General features: G+C 37.1%; 1 protein-coding gene across 21 annotated transcripts in view; it reads left to right on the forward strand.

The window, feature by feature from the left end:
• The window catches only part of LOC102236806 (regulating synaptic membrane exocytosis protein 1), an 82,266-nt gene that overhangs the window by 1,276 nt on the left and 62,263 nt on the right, over positions 1-18,727 (forward strand). For all 21 annotated transcript variants that reach the window (XR_002752226.1, XM_023327934.1, XM_023327939.1 and 18 more), the window contains exon 2: positions 4,373-4,447. Coding sequence is in view for 20 of the 21 variants with exons in the window: in XM_023327934.1 (XP_023183702.1) it covers positions 4,373-4,447 (75 nt within the window). In the remaining variant the exon portion in view is untranslated. The remainder of the gene's footprint in view (positions 1-4,372; positions 4,448-18,727) is intronic.

The raw sequence follows: 18,727 nt of genomic DNA on the forward strand, positions 1-18,727 counted from the left end.
ATTTTCTAATCTGCACTTTTACATGCACAGTTTGTGCCTGAGTCAGGCAGCGAGTAACTGAGCAATACCTGTCATATTTCTCAGCTGTAGATGCTGCAGCTAGAGTGAAGAACAGTAAAAGTAAAATCTTCCCTCTGCTGGGTTTTATCTGTGCAGCATCCATCTCAACAGCTGCTGTTCTCAGCTCTGGGGTGCGGCTGAGCCTTTCCCAGCCTTGTACACCGTATGTAGGCCAATGCTGTTGCAATAGACATCTCACAGGCTGTTACAGAAGCAGTCGGCTGTTAGCAGCGGTTCAAGAGGTACCAGTGGAATCTGCTTTTATTTTTACACTACAAAAAAAATGCATGTAGGGAAGACTGAGGGTTTACAGTTGATGTGCAGAGTTGCAGCCATACCACTGTATACTCCAGGATTAGAAAATCCATCAACTTGAAGCTCAGTGTTTCTGCACAGTCTGCATAGAAGCTGCATGCAGAGATGAGCAGATAGAAAGCTAGAACGACCCACCTTAGTGAGGCGCTCCTCCAGCTCTACGTCCCTGTTCTATTTTAAGCCCACTGTACGGACTGATGGCCCAGCACTGGAACGGAAGATCGATTCATTGCATCTAAAGAAGGAAATGTCCAATACATAGCTCTCGCTCTAAGTAGCTCTGCATCACTGCAACTAATACATTAAATGTAGTCATGTCATAGCGCAGCAGCTGAAAATAAGGCAGGCCGTCATGTCCTAACCCACATTAGTGCCTCCACTGTTTGCTGTCACCACTCTTTAGATGGGGATCATTGAGAGGAAGTGATGTATGTGTGAACAGAAAGGGTGCACTGGTTTGCTAATACATGCATGCCAAATACACTAGCTGTATGGTAGCGTGGGCTGTGATGCAGAGAGGCAGAGTTTACACTACACTCGGTCAGTTTTTATTACATAAAATGTGGGGCTAGCTTACTATGGAGGGCTTCGGCTACGTCACACAGCCGTGTGCTCTCTGAGATAAGTTGGTGCATTCTACATAAAAAATCTCTGTGGCTAGCTGTTTGATAACTAGTGCAGTTAGATAAAGATAAGCCTGTAGAAGATGCTATAGTTTGTCTTTTTGCACACACTAGCCAGTGCTGCTTTTTGACTGGACGGTTTAGTGATGTTCTTGAATCTGCCACATCTGCCAGAGGTCAGACACGATGCTCACACTTTGCTTTCTAGAGAGAGAAAAAAGTAATTTCATGTTGAAAGAGGGAACCGAATAAATGGTCTTAAATGGAACAGCTGGCCTTACTTTCAGCTCAGTTCATAGTGATGGTCTTTCCTGAATTGATCTCTGGTTTCCTAAAGCTTTCCAGTCTCTCACCGGGGTTTTTTACGAGGAAAAGATACAACCTTTACGTCTTTCATTATCTGACAAAAAAACGTTATTACAATACGCTTGGCCTTCCGTCTGTCCATATATCAAACCATAATCTGGCAAACACCTTTCCCCTGTTTGTGTAGGTTAGATGTCAGTAAGGGTGGACTTTAGATGGGGATCATCTAAAGTTTTATCACAATATTTTGTGGTAGTACTATGATAGTGATAAAAGTCACGATAAGAACTGTTACTTCCTTTTTAGGTAACTGTATGACAGAGCAATTGTTGCCTCGCAAACACAAATACTGCTCTATTTTTAACATACTTCCTTTGGTCACTAGTCACATAGAGTAGTGTGATTCATGTCACTAAAGTGCTCACAGTAACTGCATTTGATCATATTTATTTATAGTTATTACAGTGGAGAAAAATAGCAAAAATTATCCTGACCATATGGGCAGCTTTAGGAGTTTTTAACACATCATTATTTGAGACTTATCATGTGAACGATAAATCAAAATTTGATCAGAATTTGTGAAAACCAGTTTTCACCCACAACGAACGTTTAAAGCTCTCATGGTGCCTGGCATCAGCCTGGACGGAGAAACCTGCTGGTCTTTGGTCTGTCAATGAACGACAATGGATTGGTGTTCCAACATGGCCGACTTTACATCTATCTCTGTCCGGAGCTGCTATACTGGAAACTTTCTGTCTGGCTGCTATGGCTCACAACTCAGGACACTGTTACGTCAGGGTGTGGAGCATGTACTTGCAACAAAACACCATAAAAATATGGCTTTACATATCAGATGTATAGTTGATAAAACTGCATTTTACCTGCTCTAGTTCAAAATCAGAAATACCTACATTGGCAAACCTAAACAGATATTTTATCCTGATTTTAAGATTTATTAAATCTTTATACTATTTGTGAAATCATAGAAAGTAGATAAGAAGTGCTCTCTCTGGTGGCATTCATGCTAAAACCAAACTCTGCTTTTAAGGTTTACCAGGGTAACAGTAGGATTTTAAGTCAGTAATTCCTACTGATGTAAAAGTCCTTGTTTTAATGTAAGATTATTTCATTTTTCCCTAGTTATAAGTGAAATAATCTGCCAGTGGAACTTGCATTTTTTCATCAATATGAAGGAATGATTAACTTAAATATGAAACAAGCTCATATTTATTTCTGATAAATTACTTGTAAGTCAGTTTGCTTTATTTCAAGTGTGCTAAGATATTTGCACAATACGCTAGACCAAAAATACTTGGTAAAATTTTGTGTTTTTGCAGCGTAGCTGCTTCTGTCCCACAGTAAGCATCAAAAATGTGTGTTAGCATTGCACATGGTATGACATATGTGAAATATTTCAATGGACATGCTGCACATGGCTTTGTTCAAAGCGACCTGTGCGCTGACCATCTCATCTCTGTGAGGAACAGAGATGTTTTATTGGTAGCACAGTGAGTGTTTTTCATGAACAAACCAGTGAAACTGACCTGTAATCAGTAGTTTATTAGCTCCGTATAAAATCCCAGAACAGAATCCTTTGCTACGTCTAAAGTTGCTCAGATTGTTTCATAACGAGTGAGTGGGGTACCCACAGTGCTGACAATGAAAAGACACGTCTTCTGTTTTAGACAGCGTGGGTGTTGGCAGGGAAATCTCTCCTGAGTTCCCTCTGTGATCAGACTAATCAGAGCGCGCTGCTCATGTTTATTGATGAGGGAGTTTTGAAACACGCTGTGAATGTGTCACTGGACATATTGAGATCATGTGATTGTTGTCTGAGGCCTGTCATCAACACCTGAAAGCGTCCGAGCTGTGCGATAAGATCAAAGAGAGTAAATGAAAGTTTGAGGCATGATTCGAACCGTTGAAGAAGTGGCAAGAAAAACTTTGTTGGAAAACTTGGACGAGGCAGGCTTGCATTTTGTGCAATCTTAAACAGGTACAAGTTAAAAAGATGTCATAGAAAAGGAGTGATGCTTACAAGCATCCAATTATGGATGAAAGGTTAAAGGTGAAGAGCTGCTTTATTAGCAATATACAAACGGTATTGTGTGTGCTTTTTCTGGTTTGATCAGAAAAAGCAGAAAAATATCTTCACAGAAAAAGGTTTGTTGCTTATGGAGCTAAATTGGGGTTTTAAGTTTGAAAAAAAGTTTTTTTCAAACTTCAAACAAATAACTGAAAATGGAAAAACGTGAATCTGAAAAGTAGCTTTAAACTTTTTTTTCAATTTTACATTTTTTATTTCATGTTGAAATTTAGTTTTTTAGTTTGACAGTTTTTCCAGTTTCAATATTATTTTTCAGTTCATTTTTTTCAGTTTCAAACTTTTTATTTCAGGTTGAAAATCGCTTTTAAGTTTGGATTTTCTTTTTCAGTTTTAATATTATTTTTCAGTTCATTTTTTTCAGATTCAAATCTTTTTGTTTTTCAATTTCAGAAAAATATTTTTTGCCCAAACTTTATGGCCCCAGTTTAGCTCCATAGAGGAGCTTCATCAGCTTGGGAAAGGTGGAAACAGAGCTGATGTTATTCCACATTGAGAGGGTTCAGAGTCGGGCTGTTAATATATCAATATGGATAAAAACTGAGAGGTGAATAAAGATAAACGGCTTATTGCCAATGTAGAAAAGACTGTTTGCTCACTAAATGAAAAGTACATTTACACAAAGTTATCTGTTGATATTTCAGCACAGTTGAAAAGTTGTTAAATGGGGAAACCAAATCAAACTTTCCATATCCATGTTTGAGCTGAAGAGAAAACATATGGGCTAAGCAAACGCTAGTTTTTAAAATATGTACTCATATAGGCATAAAATAATGCTTGCAGGTGTCAAAAAGTTTTAACTTGGACATTTATGGGCAATCAGAAGAACCCCTCATGTCTTTAGGATGTTTTTTTTTTTTTTTAAAGAAAACATTTGTTTTCTTTAAAAGCTTAGGTTCTTTACCAAATGTTGCATATTTTACATCGGCTCTCTAACCATTTTTCCAAAATTTGTCTGTTTCAGGGAGGAGAAGCCGATTCAAGCGAGGACAGTGAACCTGGTGCGACAGACGAAGCCTCCACCGCAAAATGACGTCCGGTGAGTGGAAAACTTCTTCATCCCCACCCACCTGAAGCTTTGCTGTGAAATCTACTTTACACCTCCGATCAGCGCAACATGAGGCCTGTAATGTGACGGTTCGATTTGAATATTTTCACCTCCGGCGTTTATAAAGGAGACTTACTGATAAAGATCCACTGAAAGCTGCTCTGGTTTACCATTTGATTGGCTTCTCCCGCTGTGAATACTTCCCTGTTCAGGTTGCTGTCTGTCATCTGTTACACTGCAGCCACAGAGTCCATCTTGAGACGGACACGGTCAGTGAGTTTAGTCTAGTCCTGGTATTGCTGAGTCATCAACAAAACGTCCAATGCCTTCCTGTGCTGTGAAGTCGCTGGCTGAGAACTCAGTTTGGTTTTGGCTGGAAACTTGTTTCACATCCAGTTTTAGGGTTTCTTTAAATTCTCAGTAGATCCAGTGAATGTTGGGGTATGCTTTTGAGCAACAATTTTAAACTTTTAAATGCTGGTAATATCTTCTTTTCCTCCCATATTTAGCCTTTCTTATCTCAAACGAGGGGTTTCCATTTACCTGGTGAGCTGATGGTAGACTTTGATTGGGCCTTTTAGATTCCCAGGCAAGCAGAACTTAGAGTTTTTATTGCTAGAGGTTGGCAGTAACTAGTTACATTTACTCAGTTACATTTACGTGAGTAATCTTTTGGAAAACATGTAATTTTAGGAGTATTTTTGCTATGTTGTACTTTTACTTGAATAATTTTATTACTATGATATTATTAAATAATAATTATAAATTAATAATATATAACATGTTAATAATAATTAATAATATCTAATTTTAATTATTATTAAATTATTTTTATTATTGTTATTTTTACTTGATAAAAATGTCTGGTTACTCTACTCACGGTGATTAACGTTTTACCAAAAATTACACACAGCCCCACAGTTTTTGCTAAGTTTAATAAGTTTTATATAGAAAGAAACTGATTTGGAAAAGTTTTCCTTACAGTGCTTCACAGCACCAGCGGTGCCTCAATAAAGTTGTAAAAAGAAAAGTTGCAAAAACTGGGGCGGAGGGAACAACAAAATTAAAAGCTGTAACTGAATTCCAGTAGTTTTTATAATGCTGCTGTTGTAATAATAATGCTGAAACCTTTTAAGCTTGTCCTCTCCTCTCTCTCTAATAAATGTTAAAATTTGGGGGCTGTAAATGTGAATAAGCTAATTGCTATAATCTACAGATTATAGCATGTCTGATCCATATAAATGCTATAGGTATATAGTGCTGGATTTGCTACAATGACTGTTAACTCTGGCTTAAAATAATAAAAAGCCAACTAATGCTTTAAATATAAATTTAACAATAAATTCTGATCCAAGCAGTTTTTTTCCTGTGGTAAATGTATTATTCATAACACAAAAAATATCAGTTATATTGTTTTAGATCTAATATTTTTGTCATTAAGTTGGAAGTTACGTTCATTTTGGCATTTTAATTTTCCATAGATTTCAACATTCCATAGAAATACTGTATATCCATGTTCTTTTCTGCAAAAGAGCAGAAAAGAAAACCTAAGAACAGAAATAAAATTGGATTCTTTAAAAATGACAACAAATTACCTGAAGTAAATATTTATCAAACATTTTATACTGTTGCTCTTTTTAAAGTCATGCAACATTTGTGGCTCTAAACAAGTGTTATTTAGCAAATATGGCTCTCTGGATTGTAAATATTGCATTTGACTGATTTAGTACAAGGCATTAGATGGTAATATTCATGTTTGAGTTTTAAATTGTTCCATTTTAAATGAAGTAAAAGTTCAACATATCATGCATTCAGCTCTGGAAAAATGCACCGAACCCCATTGAAAACCTCTTATTCCACCAAATATTGATTTCTGAACTCTTCCTGAGTTAAAACATTAGTATTGTTGTTTCTAAAATAATATGAACTTGTTTTCTTTGCATTATTTGAGGTCTGAAAGCACTGCATCTTTTTCTTTATTTTGACCATTTCTCTTTTTTTGCAATTAAATACTAAATGTTTGCTGGGAATTTCAGAGACATGCTGTCTGTAGTTCATAAAATAAAAGAACAATGTTCATTTTACTTAGACATATACCAAAAAAAATCTGATCAATACTTAAATCAAACGTTATGAAAGTTAAAGGAACATTTTCCTATTTAGCTGACAAAGCCAGCTGAGGCAGCTATCCAGGATGCCATTATTCAGGGGGCAGCAAAGAAAACAAAAAAGGAAAATGTTGTCAGCTAGAACTGAAAAATTTTCAAATTCATTATTTGCCTATGAAGTCACAGGGAGTCAAATCCTCCATGTCAGAGTAAACCCTGTTCTTAGAAGCTGCTGTCTGATGTAAAGTTTGCAATTAGGAGTTAAGCTGAACTTTCCTAATAACATGCTCTTAGCCTTCTCTGGAATAAAGCTTCCATCTTTGCTCCAATTAGCAGAGATAGAAGCTTGATGTTGTGGTCTGAAGCAATTATTTATTATGGAACCACTCAGTGATACTCTGTCCTTTACCATATTTACGTTAAGGCAGTTTTTATATCAATGGTCAGTAATGGAAACTTGATTTGTCAGGGTTGCTTGAATCTAATCGTTTTTATCCTTTGATGTTGATCTGTTTGAAGACTCATCTGTGAATTGTTTTTTGTTTCAATGACTCTTCTAGCTGGAAATTTAGTTTTTTGACACCATAATAATAAAAGATTGATATTTTATGTGCTCTTTTTGTGTGAGATGCAAGAGATTATTTCATAGTTTGTTTTTAAGAGTTGTCTTTCAGAGTAAATGATCTGTTTGTGGAGAGTATTTATTTACTTATAGAAACAATGTTTTTCATATTATTCCATAAAAAAGAGATCAGTTCACTGAACTGCAGCCTGAAAATGAGGGTATTCTGTTTTTAATTAACATGAATTAACTATTATTATTTTTTCTTTTTTAGGTGCATACTGTCAAATTGAACATTTTAGATTTTTTTTATTTGACTGCTTTTTCTTTTTTAATTTTTTTTATAGAAATTCAGAACAATTCTTGTTTATGATGGGAAAGGCAAGAGACCATATCTTTCAAATTTACTCAGAAAATGGATACCTGAAAATTTTAATTCAAATATAATTTAAAAGTTAATTTATCAATTAATCATTTAATAAAAAATTCTTATATTCCTAAATTTTCTCTTTACACTCACCTGAGCCTTTTTAAATCAAAGACTAAGATATTTTTATTCAGAAAGACTGAATAAAACTCTGTAGCAGTTTGACATTTTTATTTCTTCTCTCTGTTTCATCAGCAGGTGAAAAAAAAATTATTTCATAATTTCACTACGTTTACTTTAAAACTCCACTTTAAAAATAAATAATGATCAACTTTTATTGTTTTTATTGGTGGGATGTAGCTGGTCGCGCTGTGGCCATGCAGAAAGACTGTTCTGGGCTCAAATCCCGGCCTGAGTTTGCATGTTCTCCCTGTGCATGCATTGCTTCTCTCTGGGTAGTTTGGCTTCCTCACACAGTCCAAAACCATAACTGTTTGGTTAATGGGTATCTATAAATAGTTCAGCAAAAATATTGATCCTAAAGTAACAAGCATGACCGCTGGCTGAATAAAAGGGACTATTACAAATCACTTAGCTGACAGAACCGTCATCAAAGTTAATATCAATATGAATAAATGATCTGAAAATGTAGCTATTGTTTGTGTGATTTTGGATAGTAATATTCTCCAGATTTTAATGTAAATTGAAGAACATAAGGAGTTATTTAAGTAGTATAACTTTGGTTATAGACCTGAATCAAATTATAAAATTTTCATAAAAAAATAAATTTTGCCACACCTCTGAAACATCTTGAACTGAATGGCTGAAATCTGAGCGGCACATTGGTACATACCCAGTTTTTTGGAGTTAGACTTCAAATTTCACTGTAACATGCTGATATGTAAACTTCAGTAACACTATACTTGACCTGATGTGCACAAGACTGTAATGACAATGTCATAAATGTGACATAACACCTGTCATGAAGATGAAGGAGTTTTCATAAATGTTTACAACTGTTGTCAGGAAGTGTCGTTCGGTAAACAATGACACTTTTAATGCAAAGTTTCCCATTTTAATTGACTTTTAATACAAGTATTATTGCAACTTTTCATTAAAAGTATTATTAGTTACCAAATAATGATACTTTTAATGCAACTTTTCATTAAAAGTGTCATTGTTTATCGAATGACACTTCATGACAACAGTCGTAAACATTCATGAAGACTTCTTCATCTTTATGCCAGGTGTTTAACAGTATCATGTCATTGTTATGCACACCCTGTAAAATAAAGTGTTACCTAAACTTCTTCATATTTCTTATGAACCTAAAGAATCAAGAGGAGATCAAATAGTTATTTCCTTCACTATATGTTGCGTATTACTCAACGTCTGGTAATGATTCACTTAAAAGCTTCATAATGTGTAAGAAATAATGTGGGCAGAGAAACCTGGAAGCCGACGGTCATTTCCTGCCAAGCGTTTTTTGTGCGTCTGATCGGCTCAGTACAGACAGAAGCGGACCTCTTTTGATCTGTTGACTAAGCCGTTGGCAGTCTGAAAGGACCGCCGGAGAACACTGCCTGTTTTAAACTTAACCCCTGCGTACTTCTAGGACTTAATCTCAGCGGGGTTTCAACTTTTAATAAGACCAAAACTTCCAGAAGTTTCAGTGTGTACGAGACCAAGTGTTACTTTAGCTAATCTCCATACAAAGGCTTTGAAAGACATAATTTAATTGACTGATTGCAGGCTTAATAATTACTAATCAAAGGAGCTTTTCTAAAATGCTGTAAGCCAATGCATTCAGAAACAATTATTTTATATCACATTTAAAAACATATTGGAACCGGATAATTAAATGGGTCAGTTAATATGTTTGGATCTTAGTCCATGCCTCTCCTTCCTTCTGATGTAAGGGTAGCATGGTGGAAGGATGTTTACGCCTCACATCAACAAACGTGATTGGCCAGGTGTCCCCTGTTAGCAGGGTACCATGGCGACAGCCCAGCGGCCCTGTAGTAACCTCATTGAGCCTTGGGATTGGCGAGGAGTCACTTCCTGCCTTCCTTCAGGGATTGGCTGCGATCCTGGTCTTCCCACGAGTTTCTGCTCCAGCTGGTATCTGGAAGACACTTGACCAAACTCTCAGTTATTCTTCTGAAGGGTTCAGTTTCATATTTAGTCTTTAGATGAGACAGAAATTAGGTTTCACTGGGTAGAAAACCGATGTATTGATTGAATATTATATCATATTATCATCTAAACGTATGTTATTTTAAGCGTATTTGGCCTATAACCATAACCTGGGGTATTTGGCCAATATTGGATGGTTTTTCCAGGAAGCATTATGAATTGATTGTTGAAACACAGATAGTGAGGCGAAAGGCTGTGCTTGAGTTTCTGTGTTGTCAAAACCTTCTAATAAAATGAGTATAATATATTAGAAACCTCCCACTAATCGATATTATCTATTGGAGACAAGTAGCCAGTGGATTTTACTTTTATTATGGAAAATTATCCTATAAAGTTATTTTTTTTCACACAGGATGGCTACAAATTACAAACTACCCAAACTGTAAAAGTAAAAAATAGTAATAACCGAAATTAAAGAAAATACATTAAGGGCTCAATAATTTATTTATTTATTCATGTATTTTATTTTTATCTTTTATTTTTTGCTAAATTCCTTTACTTTTCATCTCATTGTCTTTTTTATTTTTTATTCACTGGGTGTAATTTTCTTAAAATTGATCTTTCACCGTCTTAAGTTGTAGTTCAATAAAAATGTTAAAAAATTATCCTAATTTAATAAATTTCACAAATTTTACAGAAAAAGAGAATTTACATTTTGGACAATTATGCATATTTTCTCCCCTCTTATTTAATACAATATCTCATATGTGTGATTCAGTAATTTATTTATGAATTATTTTGGTGAAAATGTGTGATTATGTCCAATTTTTTCTTGAACTTCAAGAAAAACCAGATGAAATATTGATCTGAAACACTTAATTATGACTAAAAGGAAGATACCTGCAAATAGTTCTCCACTTTTTGGAGGCAATAGTTTCATCAATGTCATGCCTAAAAACTGACTATTGCATGAGCAGGTTTCTATGATGGTGTATGACGAAATATATTTGGTCAAATGATTGGAACACACTTTCCATTTTGCAAGTTGTCTGTTGGAGGCAGAGGATTGTAGATGTACAGCCGGTCTGCTCCTGGGAGGTCGGACCTTGGATGATCGCTCTTAGTGCCTTCCATATGCAGCAGTCGGTTCCTGGAGTAGCTTTCCAGTGCGGTTATGTCAAGCATGGGGGTGAAAGATGTCCACCGTTGATGATGACGTCTTGGCTTGCAGCCTGTGTCTGCACCTTCTGTCTGCTCTGGGTCAATGAGGCGTCCCAGGAGACAACTGGACTCCTAGATCAGTTTGTCACGTCTTCTCATTATTGCTTCTAACCATGAAGAAAAGGTTGATGGCACAACTGGGGCAAACAGGTTTTCAGAAGTCCCCCTGCACTCCAATCTAAAATCTGCTGTTATTTCTAAAAAGAGAGTTTATTGTTGGTGAAGTTTATTTAATTCAAATTAGGAATGCACCGATCCACTTTTCTCACTTCTGATACCAATATCTGAGATTTAGTATCCGATATCTGAAAAGCAGTGCGGAACTGACTTAATGCGTTTCTTTTTTAAAAACACAGACATAAATGTATTGAATTACAAATTACAAATATTTGATAACATGTAAAAACAACCCAACTTTACTTTGTTTAGTCAGTGCAATTATGAATCCAACAACCAATGGAAAATAAATAATAAAGAAACTGAAACTGACAAAAACAAAAGAACAACTATGATGCTCAAATCTAAAAATAAACTGCACCAAACCTTCTTTCAAACGGTTCAGAAAGTGCAGTTAGGAGTTTTAAACATAATGTTGAATAAATAATAAAGCATGATATCATAACGCATAGAATTAAACCAAATAGATATATTATTATTAATCGGAGACATTGTCACGATACCTGATCTAGAATTTTTTCAATATCGGAACCAATACAGATACAGATTATCGAATAATAAACAATAAATTTAAAATTTATATAAATTTAAAATTATAAATTATATGCCAGTATCACAGACAGGGCTGCACTGTTGTCTTGCAGCACAAAGGTCCTGGGTTCGATTCCTGGTCTGGGGTCCTTCTGCACAGAGTTTGCATGTTCTCCCTGTGCATGGTGGGTTCTCTTCAGGTACTCCGGCTTCCTCCCACAGTCCAAAAACATGACTGTTAGGTTAATTGGTTTCTCTAAGTTCTCCCTAGGTGTGTGTGTGTGCATGGTTGTTTGTCCTGTCTGTCTCTGTGTTGCCCTGTGATGAACTGGTGACCTGTCCAGTGTGTACCCCGCCTCTCGCCTGAAATGTCTCGCTGGAGATAGGCACCAGCACCCCTTCTGACCCCACTAGGGACAAGGGTGTAAGAAAATGGATGGATATCACAGACGGAACAGGATTTGTTTCAATCTCAAATGTAATGAGTGGGACACTGTACTCTGTTAAGCCGTGGGTACATGGTAATTAATGTGTGAACACACACTACCTGTGAAACTTTCATTTGTTTGTGTGGAGGTATATTTGGGTCCATGTTTGTGCATATACATGCTGTGTCTATGTGTTTTGCGTGGCGTTGCCAGGCCATATGGAGCGCTGTCTGGGGAGCACACTACCCACTTAGCTCTGCTGTTGGCTCTGGTGCTCTCTCCATCTGTCCATTCCTTCTCTCTCCTATCTCTTCTTCCATCGCCTTTTCTTTTATTTCCATTTCTTGCAGCTTGGTTGCTTCTCACTCTTGCTCACCCTCACTCGTCAACACCCCGCTTCCTGTTTTCTGTTTGATCACAACTGCCTGTGTTTATATGCTAGCTTGCAAGCATTAGTGACAGAGTCGAGTCTCTCCTTGTCGTTCTTTTTGTATTTCTTGTTTCCGGTGCATTTTGAGTGCTGCCGCGATACAGATCTGGTCCTGCACATTTAATTTGGCCCTAAACAGCTGCTGGCTTATTTATAGAAGGACCAGATTGGGAGTTTGGAGACAATAATTACTCAAAAGCCTAGTTGGGGATCCATTGTTGTCTCAATGACTTTTACACAGTGCCTGTGGATCTCCAAATCTCTGGCATTGAAGGTCTAACCCTCTCCTTGACCAAGCAAAACATATTGTGTAAAGTTCAATTTTCATTAAAATGATTAGCAGTAATGATCACAGTTTACAAGTTTATACATGTTCCAGCTCTCACCTAAGTCCATAGCATACTGATCATAAAAGGAAGAATAGATCACAGATACAAGCGGCTGAAATGAGCTTCCTCCATACTAGAGTCAGTAAGTCTGTTGCAATAAGTAATAAATCAATTCATCATGTAATAAATTAAAACAAGATCAATAATTTCCATTTGCATGACTGTTTTTTTGTTTCTACCAAAACTTGGATGACAAAAGACTTCAGTTTGGTGCAGTGGTTTCAACTAGCCACGTTATTTTATTGACAAAGACTTTATTTGTTGTTTTGTTTATTAATTTGGATATTTAACAGTTCCGGAGTTAAATGTTCATTAGAAATTAAATTTTATAGATCTTTGGGAGGGTGCATTTGCATTATTATGTTATCACCATTATATTACTTGAAAATTGTCTCTGAACAACAATATTGTCATTTATCTCAATTACTTTTGGGACAATTTATCATCCAGCAAAATTTGTTAAAATGACTCTGGTACTCATGTGACTATTAAAACATATGACTGGCGGTTTTCTGGATTCCACCGATTGTTTGGGGGGAAAACCAGATGTAGCTACCAACTGTGAGTATCTCAACTGCGATCCTCCAGAACTGACTATTCTCCTGGATAGGCATCAAAATGTCTTTGGGGTAAAACTGAGCAAAAGTCCGGCTACCTTTGATTTAAGCTCGTTGTCGTATCATGTGGGAATACGAAGAAACTTCTCAAGACAGCAGTCCAGAAATGAAAACATAAATTTAAATTCTATTTCTATATGGACATGAATCCTACACATGTAGCCAAATTAGTTACAAACATAGCAACTAGTTACATTTATCAATTACATTTAACTTTTTTGAATAAACTTACTTTTAGGAGGATTTTTACTTGTGACTTTTACTTGAGTAATTTTATTATGAAGTATTTTTACTCTTACTTGAGTAAAATTTTTGGATTTTCTACCCACTGAACAAAAAACAAACATGTTTTAACCAGAAATTCACCAGACAAAAACACCTGCAGTTTCTGTTAAGTTTTTTTCCCTTTTGCATGATTTTATTTTTTGCTATTTATAGGAGTTATTGTAATTTTTGTCCTTAAAAATCCAACATTTCCAATTATCTTTATATTTTGGTCTGTCTTATTATGTAATTTTAAAATATTAAATGATTGATAATTTGATCGGTTACTTGGTACTCGAATAGACTTTCTTACTTTTACTTGAGTAAAAATATGTGGAAGTAGTACTGCTTTTACTTGAGTATAATTTTTGGGTTCTCTGTCCACCTCTGATTACAAAGTAGCGTGAACACAACAAAGTTAGAGTTTTAGAGTGGCTGGCAGCTCTAATCTATTGAAAATATATTGGCGGAGCTGAAAATCTACTCCAACTTTAATTATATTTCAATTTATGCAGCTTCTAAAGTAGTTTTTAAACCTTCTCTAATTTGGTACTTTTGGTATTGACTTAAAAGAAAGTTTCAACACAGATGATCTTCCAGCAGATATTGATTATAAAATTATCATATCTAGAAAAAACAGATAAAATGAGACTGACTGGAACGCCTTTCTCTTCATCGCATAAAATCATATGTTTTACCTGGACTTTCCCTCATATGAAGGGCTTTTCTTTATTGTCGTTTATGTTATATTAATCCTAATACCGGTGACAAAGAAGGTTGATTTAAATTAAATTCAATATTTATTAACAATACCATCTACTTGTACACATTTCCTGATGTTAGGATCGAAATGGCTACAAAAGAGAGAGTTTAGGGAAAGAGAGAGAGCAGGAGGGAGAGGAAGAAGTGAGAAAGGGAGAGAAAAAGCAAGGATGAGCAGTGAGTGGGTGGAAAGGCAGTCAGAGAAGTATACCAAGAGGAAAGGGAGGAAGGGGGAGGTGAGAAGAGGGGAGGGAGAAATGAGGAGAAAAGCAAAGTCTACATGACAGAGATGGTTAGCTAAGAAGCACACTGTACACTTGTGCTATTGTGTATGAAATTACTGCTGTCAGTTTGGGGATGAATCATCACGTTTCTTTTCTAATGGGGTTCCCCCGAATCCTGCATGTGCTCTTCTGCACTGGATTTCTAGGCGAAAAGCTCTCAGTGCTTTCAACACGGCAAATCTCCCCTCTCCGGTAACCTGTAGCACCCGTCAGACGGAGCATGATGTATGAGGAAGAGGTAGTGCTGGTGGGACGGAGGCAGAGAGAGAGGGGAGGTGAGAGTACACCCCGGCAGTTCAGCGTGGTGGCATGAGGGAGAAGCAGCAGAGCTCTGGCACAGTGAGAGACGACTAGCGAGTGAGAGATGCTGCATGTCCCCGTACCCATATGGTGAGCAGCCAGGCCACGTCGCAGCACATGCAGGCACAAACGGAGAGGTATGCAAGCAGCATTTCTTGTAGGAAAGAAAGAGAAATATATTAATCCAGAAATCTTTGTCTAAATAAACATGTGGGTTTCATTATACTGGAGCTGTGCATCAATACACAAACAGAAATGTATCATGACAATGTTATGACAAATCAAATTTCTTATCATGATAAGGAATTTTTTTCACAATAAATGATAAATGATACATTAAGTTCCCACCCCCAATTCATTTTATGCAATTCAGTTTATTTATTTAGCACCAAATTGCAGAAGCATCATCTGAAGATAAACAGATCCAATTCATGTCCAGAAATGTATAATCAAATCAGTACAGTCCAATTAAAGAAGCAGTTTGATCCTAGTTATAATCCAACAGTGTCAAATTGAGTTTAAATTGCCAACTGGTAAAAAGGAAGCACAGCCACTGCACACAGTCATTGATTTTGCAGCAGCAGAGTAAGCATGTGGTGGAGGTGGGAAGTTGATTGCAGCGAGTCGTTCATGTCAAATGAGGTTTGCACATTTGAATGAAGCGACCAGAAACATGTACATGAAAACAGCAACATTTGTCCAAAGTCAGTAATAAGAGAAGCATTTTATTTCGGAGGTGTCTGCAAATCAATTTCCACAATTTTTTTTAAAGCTCTGAATTCCACTTTTTCCATTTTAACCATATTTATTAAGCCTGATAGTGTGCAGTTATTGAGAGCATAGGGCAGTGGCTTCAATATGTCAGCAGATATTTGTTCTTTGGGTTTTGGCAGTTGGTGTGGTATGTCCTTTAATGGACACCGTACTTTGGCTTCTGGTACTGTAAGCCGGAAGTATAACGGTCAGTGTTGGCTTGTGCTAGCTCATATGATCCTACATGTTCCTTTTGTGCTTTTTCTTAATTCATTGTTAAACTCATTGCCATTATGAATAATTTTCATGCTTCTGGATGTTACACAGTTTTGGCAACTGGAATTGTCCTGACCTGATGGTCATTTGATTTCTCTTCGCTCTTGTACTTCTGTAGTTTTGGCCATTTTGTACCACAGAACACTTTGTGCTGACTGTTGTTTTGGTAACCACTCTCAGACTGTACAACACCCTGGGTGGTGAGCCCTGTTTCCCATAAACAGCTGTTTAGTTTGGTTGGATCAGAGAGATTCGGTGCTTTTCCACACAGTCAGATGGAATTAGTAGTGGTGCATTCACTGACCAGAAGGATTGGGGAGCTTTATCTTTGTTGAGTCATGGCTACATTGTGGTGAAACGTTATTTTATTTTGTTATGTTGTTGTATATTAGGTATATTTTTCAGGGATTTAACTTGAAGAGTAAAGTTGAGGAGCCAAATAAGGAAGAGATGAGGAATGTTTCTTTGAAATCAATTTTTTAGTTCTATTAATTTATCACACACATTTCAGGGCCTTTTGTCCATTCTTTCAAAGGTATGTTAAAAAAATATATTTTTCTTTCTTTTCCAACCTATGTGACCATAATTAGGTATATCCTTGTAATATTTTGAATGCACTGTACTTTCTTTGCTTCAGAAACTCATTTTGTCCTACCTCAAAGAGACAGAAGCAGTTTTTTTTTTGAGTGTGGTGTGCATTTATCAATAACTGTCCAGTATGGGAGATATTTTAATAACAATCTGAGTCATCAAAGATTTCTATCAGCCTGCAGAGGCGACAAACTGTTTTCTGCAAATAATGAGGTGTTAAAAAGAGTTGAGGAGGCTCTGCATTGCATTTCCACAAACACCTTTTCTGTACGCACACACAGCTGCTGCAGACCAGATCCCTGTTTCTAATTCTGGCTCGCATTTTACTTTCCATTCAATTTCACAGACAGCACGAGAGGGAGGAAACGTTTTTAATACTCATCTATTATGGGACACTTGGCGAGTCTCAATCAATTTCCAAGATGACCTGTCCGCATCATGTGTGCGTTTGTATATATATGCGTGTGTGCTAGATTGGAAAACGGAGTAAAATTAGGTTGTAGGAAGAAACATACAATGCTGACACCATGATAAGTTTGAAAATTGGACGTGGTGAAGTCCGTGGCAGGGGGACAAAAGTGAACTTGCTGCTTGCTAATGAGACGGAAAAGTTGGAGCTCTTAATTTCTTAATGGCTGCGAGGTGATTTTCTCTGAAACTGCTCATTGTTATTTGATTCATGTCTGCCTGCTTTTTTGAATATCGATCCCGGAACTGGAGGAGTGACTCATACTCGGCCAAAGAGGCCTGAGTCACCACAGGGAAAGAGAGGGAGCTGGCTCCCGTTCCCAACCCGGTGCCGCTCTGCTTCACGAGTGGCCGGGACCGGAAGAGGCAGCGCCAACATTTGGCCTGAAAACAACAACGACGCTCAAGGACTTCAGGACTCAGCTATTTTATCTACCTTATTTTTAGACCCATTAACTGTCACGTCAAGTAAGGGGGATCTTTAATGTTTTGGAGGTGTTTTAAGCATAAGTGCACACTTTAATGCAGGAGACAAGCTGTGGCGGAGGAGGGTCCAAAGCTATTTTGGGAGATTGGAAAGCAAATTAATTGTGAGCCTGTTAGAAAGTGGTGAGATGGAGTGGGCACACAGTAACAATTATTGGCTCAAACTAACAGTGTCTTCAATAAACTGGAAAATCTGCTTAAAATGTTTTACAATAAGTAATACTGTATCTTGTGCTGCATAGAAAAGTTTTACTGCAAATTAATTTACCTCATAAATGGCTGACAAAGTGAGAGGAAATGTAGTTATTGTGGATTTAGTTTCAGCTGTAAATTAATCTGCATTTGGGTTTTCATTTTGAGGGAAGTCCTTCCTTCTCCTGGGGATGCCACAGTGATCACCATTGCTTTTTGTGATCTCTGTGTTCTTAAGATTAAAACATGAGCCATGCCTCAAATCAACTGCTGATCACTTTTATTCATCTTAAATTTTCTCAAAAAATCGATTGATTGCTGCTCTGGGAAACATTTCTCTGTGGTATCTTTGATGCGCTGTGTTAGCCAGACATTAGGAAAATGGGTGTGCTCTATTAAGCCCAACCGGGGGAGAAAAAACCAGATCTGCAAATGTCAGAATCTACTTTCTGAAGTCTATAAAACTAATGCTGATTGCCAGAAGATCATTTTAACTTATTCATAGGCAAATTGAGTTGATGTGAACCACTTTTTGTCATGAGGTGTGGTGAGGGTTGGTGAGGCAGACGCTGTAGACCCAGGTAAGATGAATGTGATGATGAATTTAATTGTAAATAAGTCCAGTAACAAGCAGCAGGCACAAGGAAACACAGAACGACGAAGAAGCTAACATTGACGCTACATTGACGAGGACCCGACGAGGAACAAGGGACACAGGTGGGGTTAAATACACGGGAGGGTAATCACAGAGACGAGACACACCTGGGAACAATCAAGGGGAGGACAGGACAACGAAGAGACTTAAGGACACAAAAAACTCTAAATGAACACAGAAAACACAGATCCTGACAGTACCCCCCCCTCAAGGGCGGCTACCAGACGCCCAAAAAAAAAAAAAAAAACCACAACAAGGGTGGGCGGAGGGGCGC

This window comes from Xiphophorus maculatus, chromosome 22, assembly GCF_002775205.1.
Source record: "Xiphophorus maculatus strain JP 163 A chromosome 22, X_maculatus-5.0-male, whole genome shotgun sequence".
Lineage (NCBI taxonomy): Eukaryota > Metazoa > Chordata > Actinopteri > Cyprinodontiformes > Poeciliidae > Xiphophorus > Xiphophorus maculatus.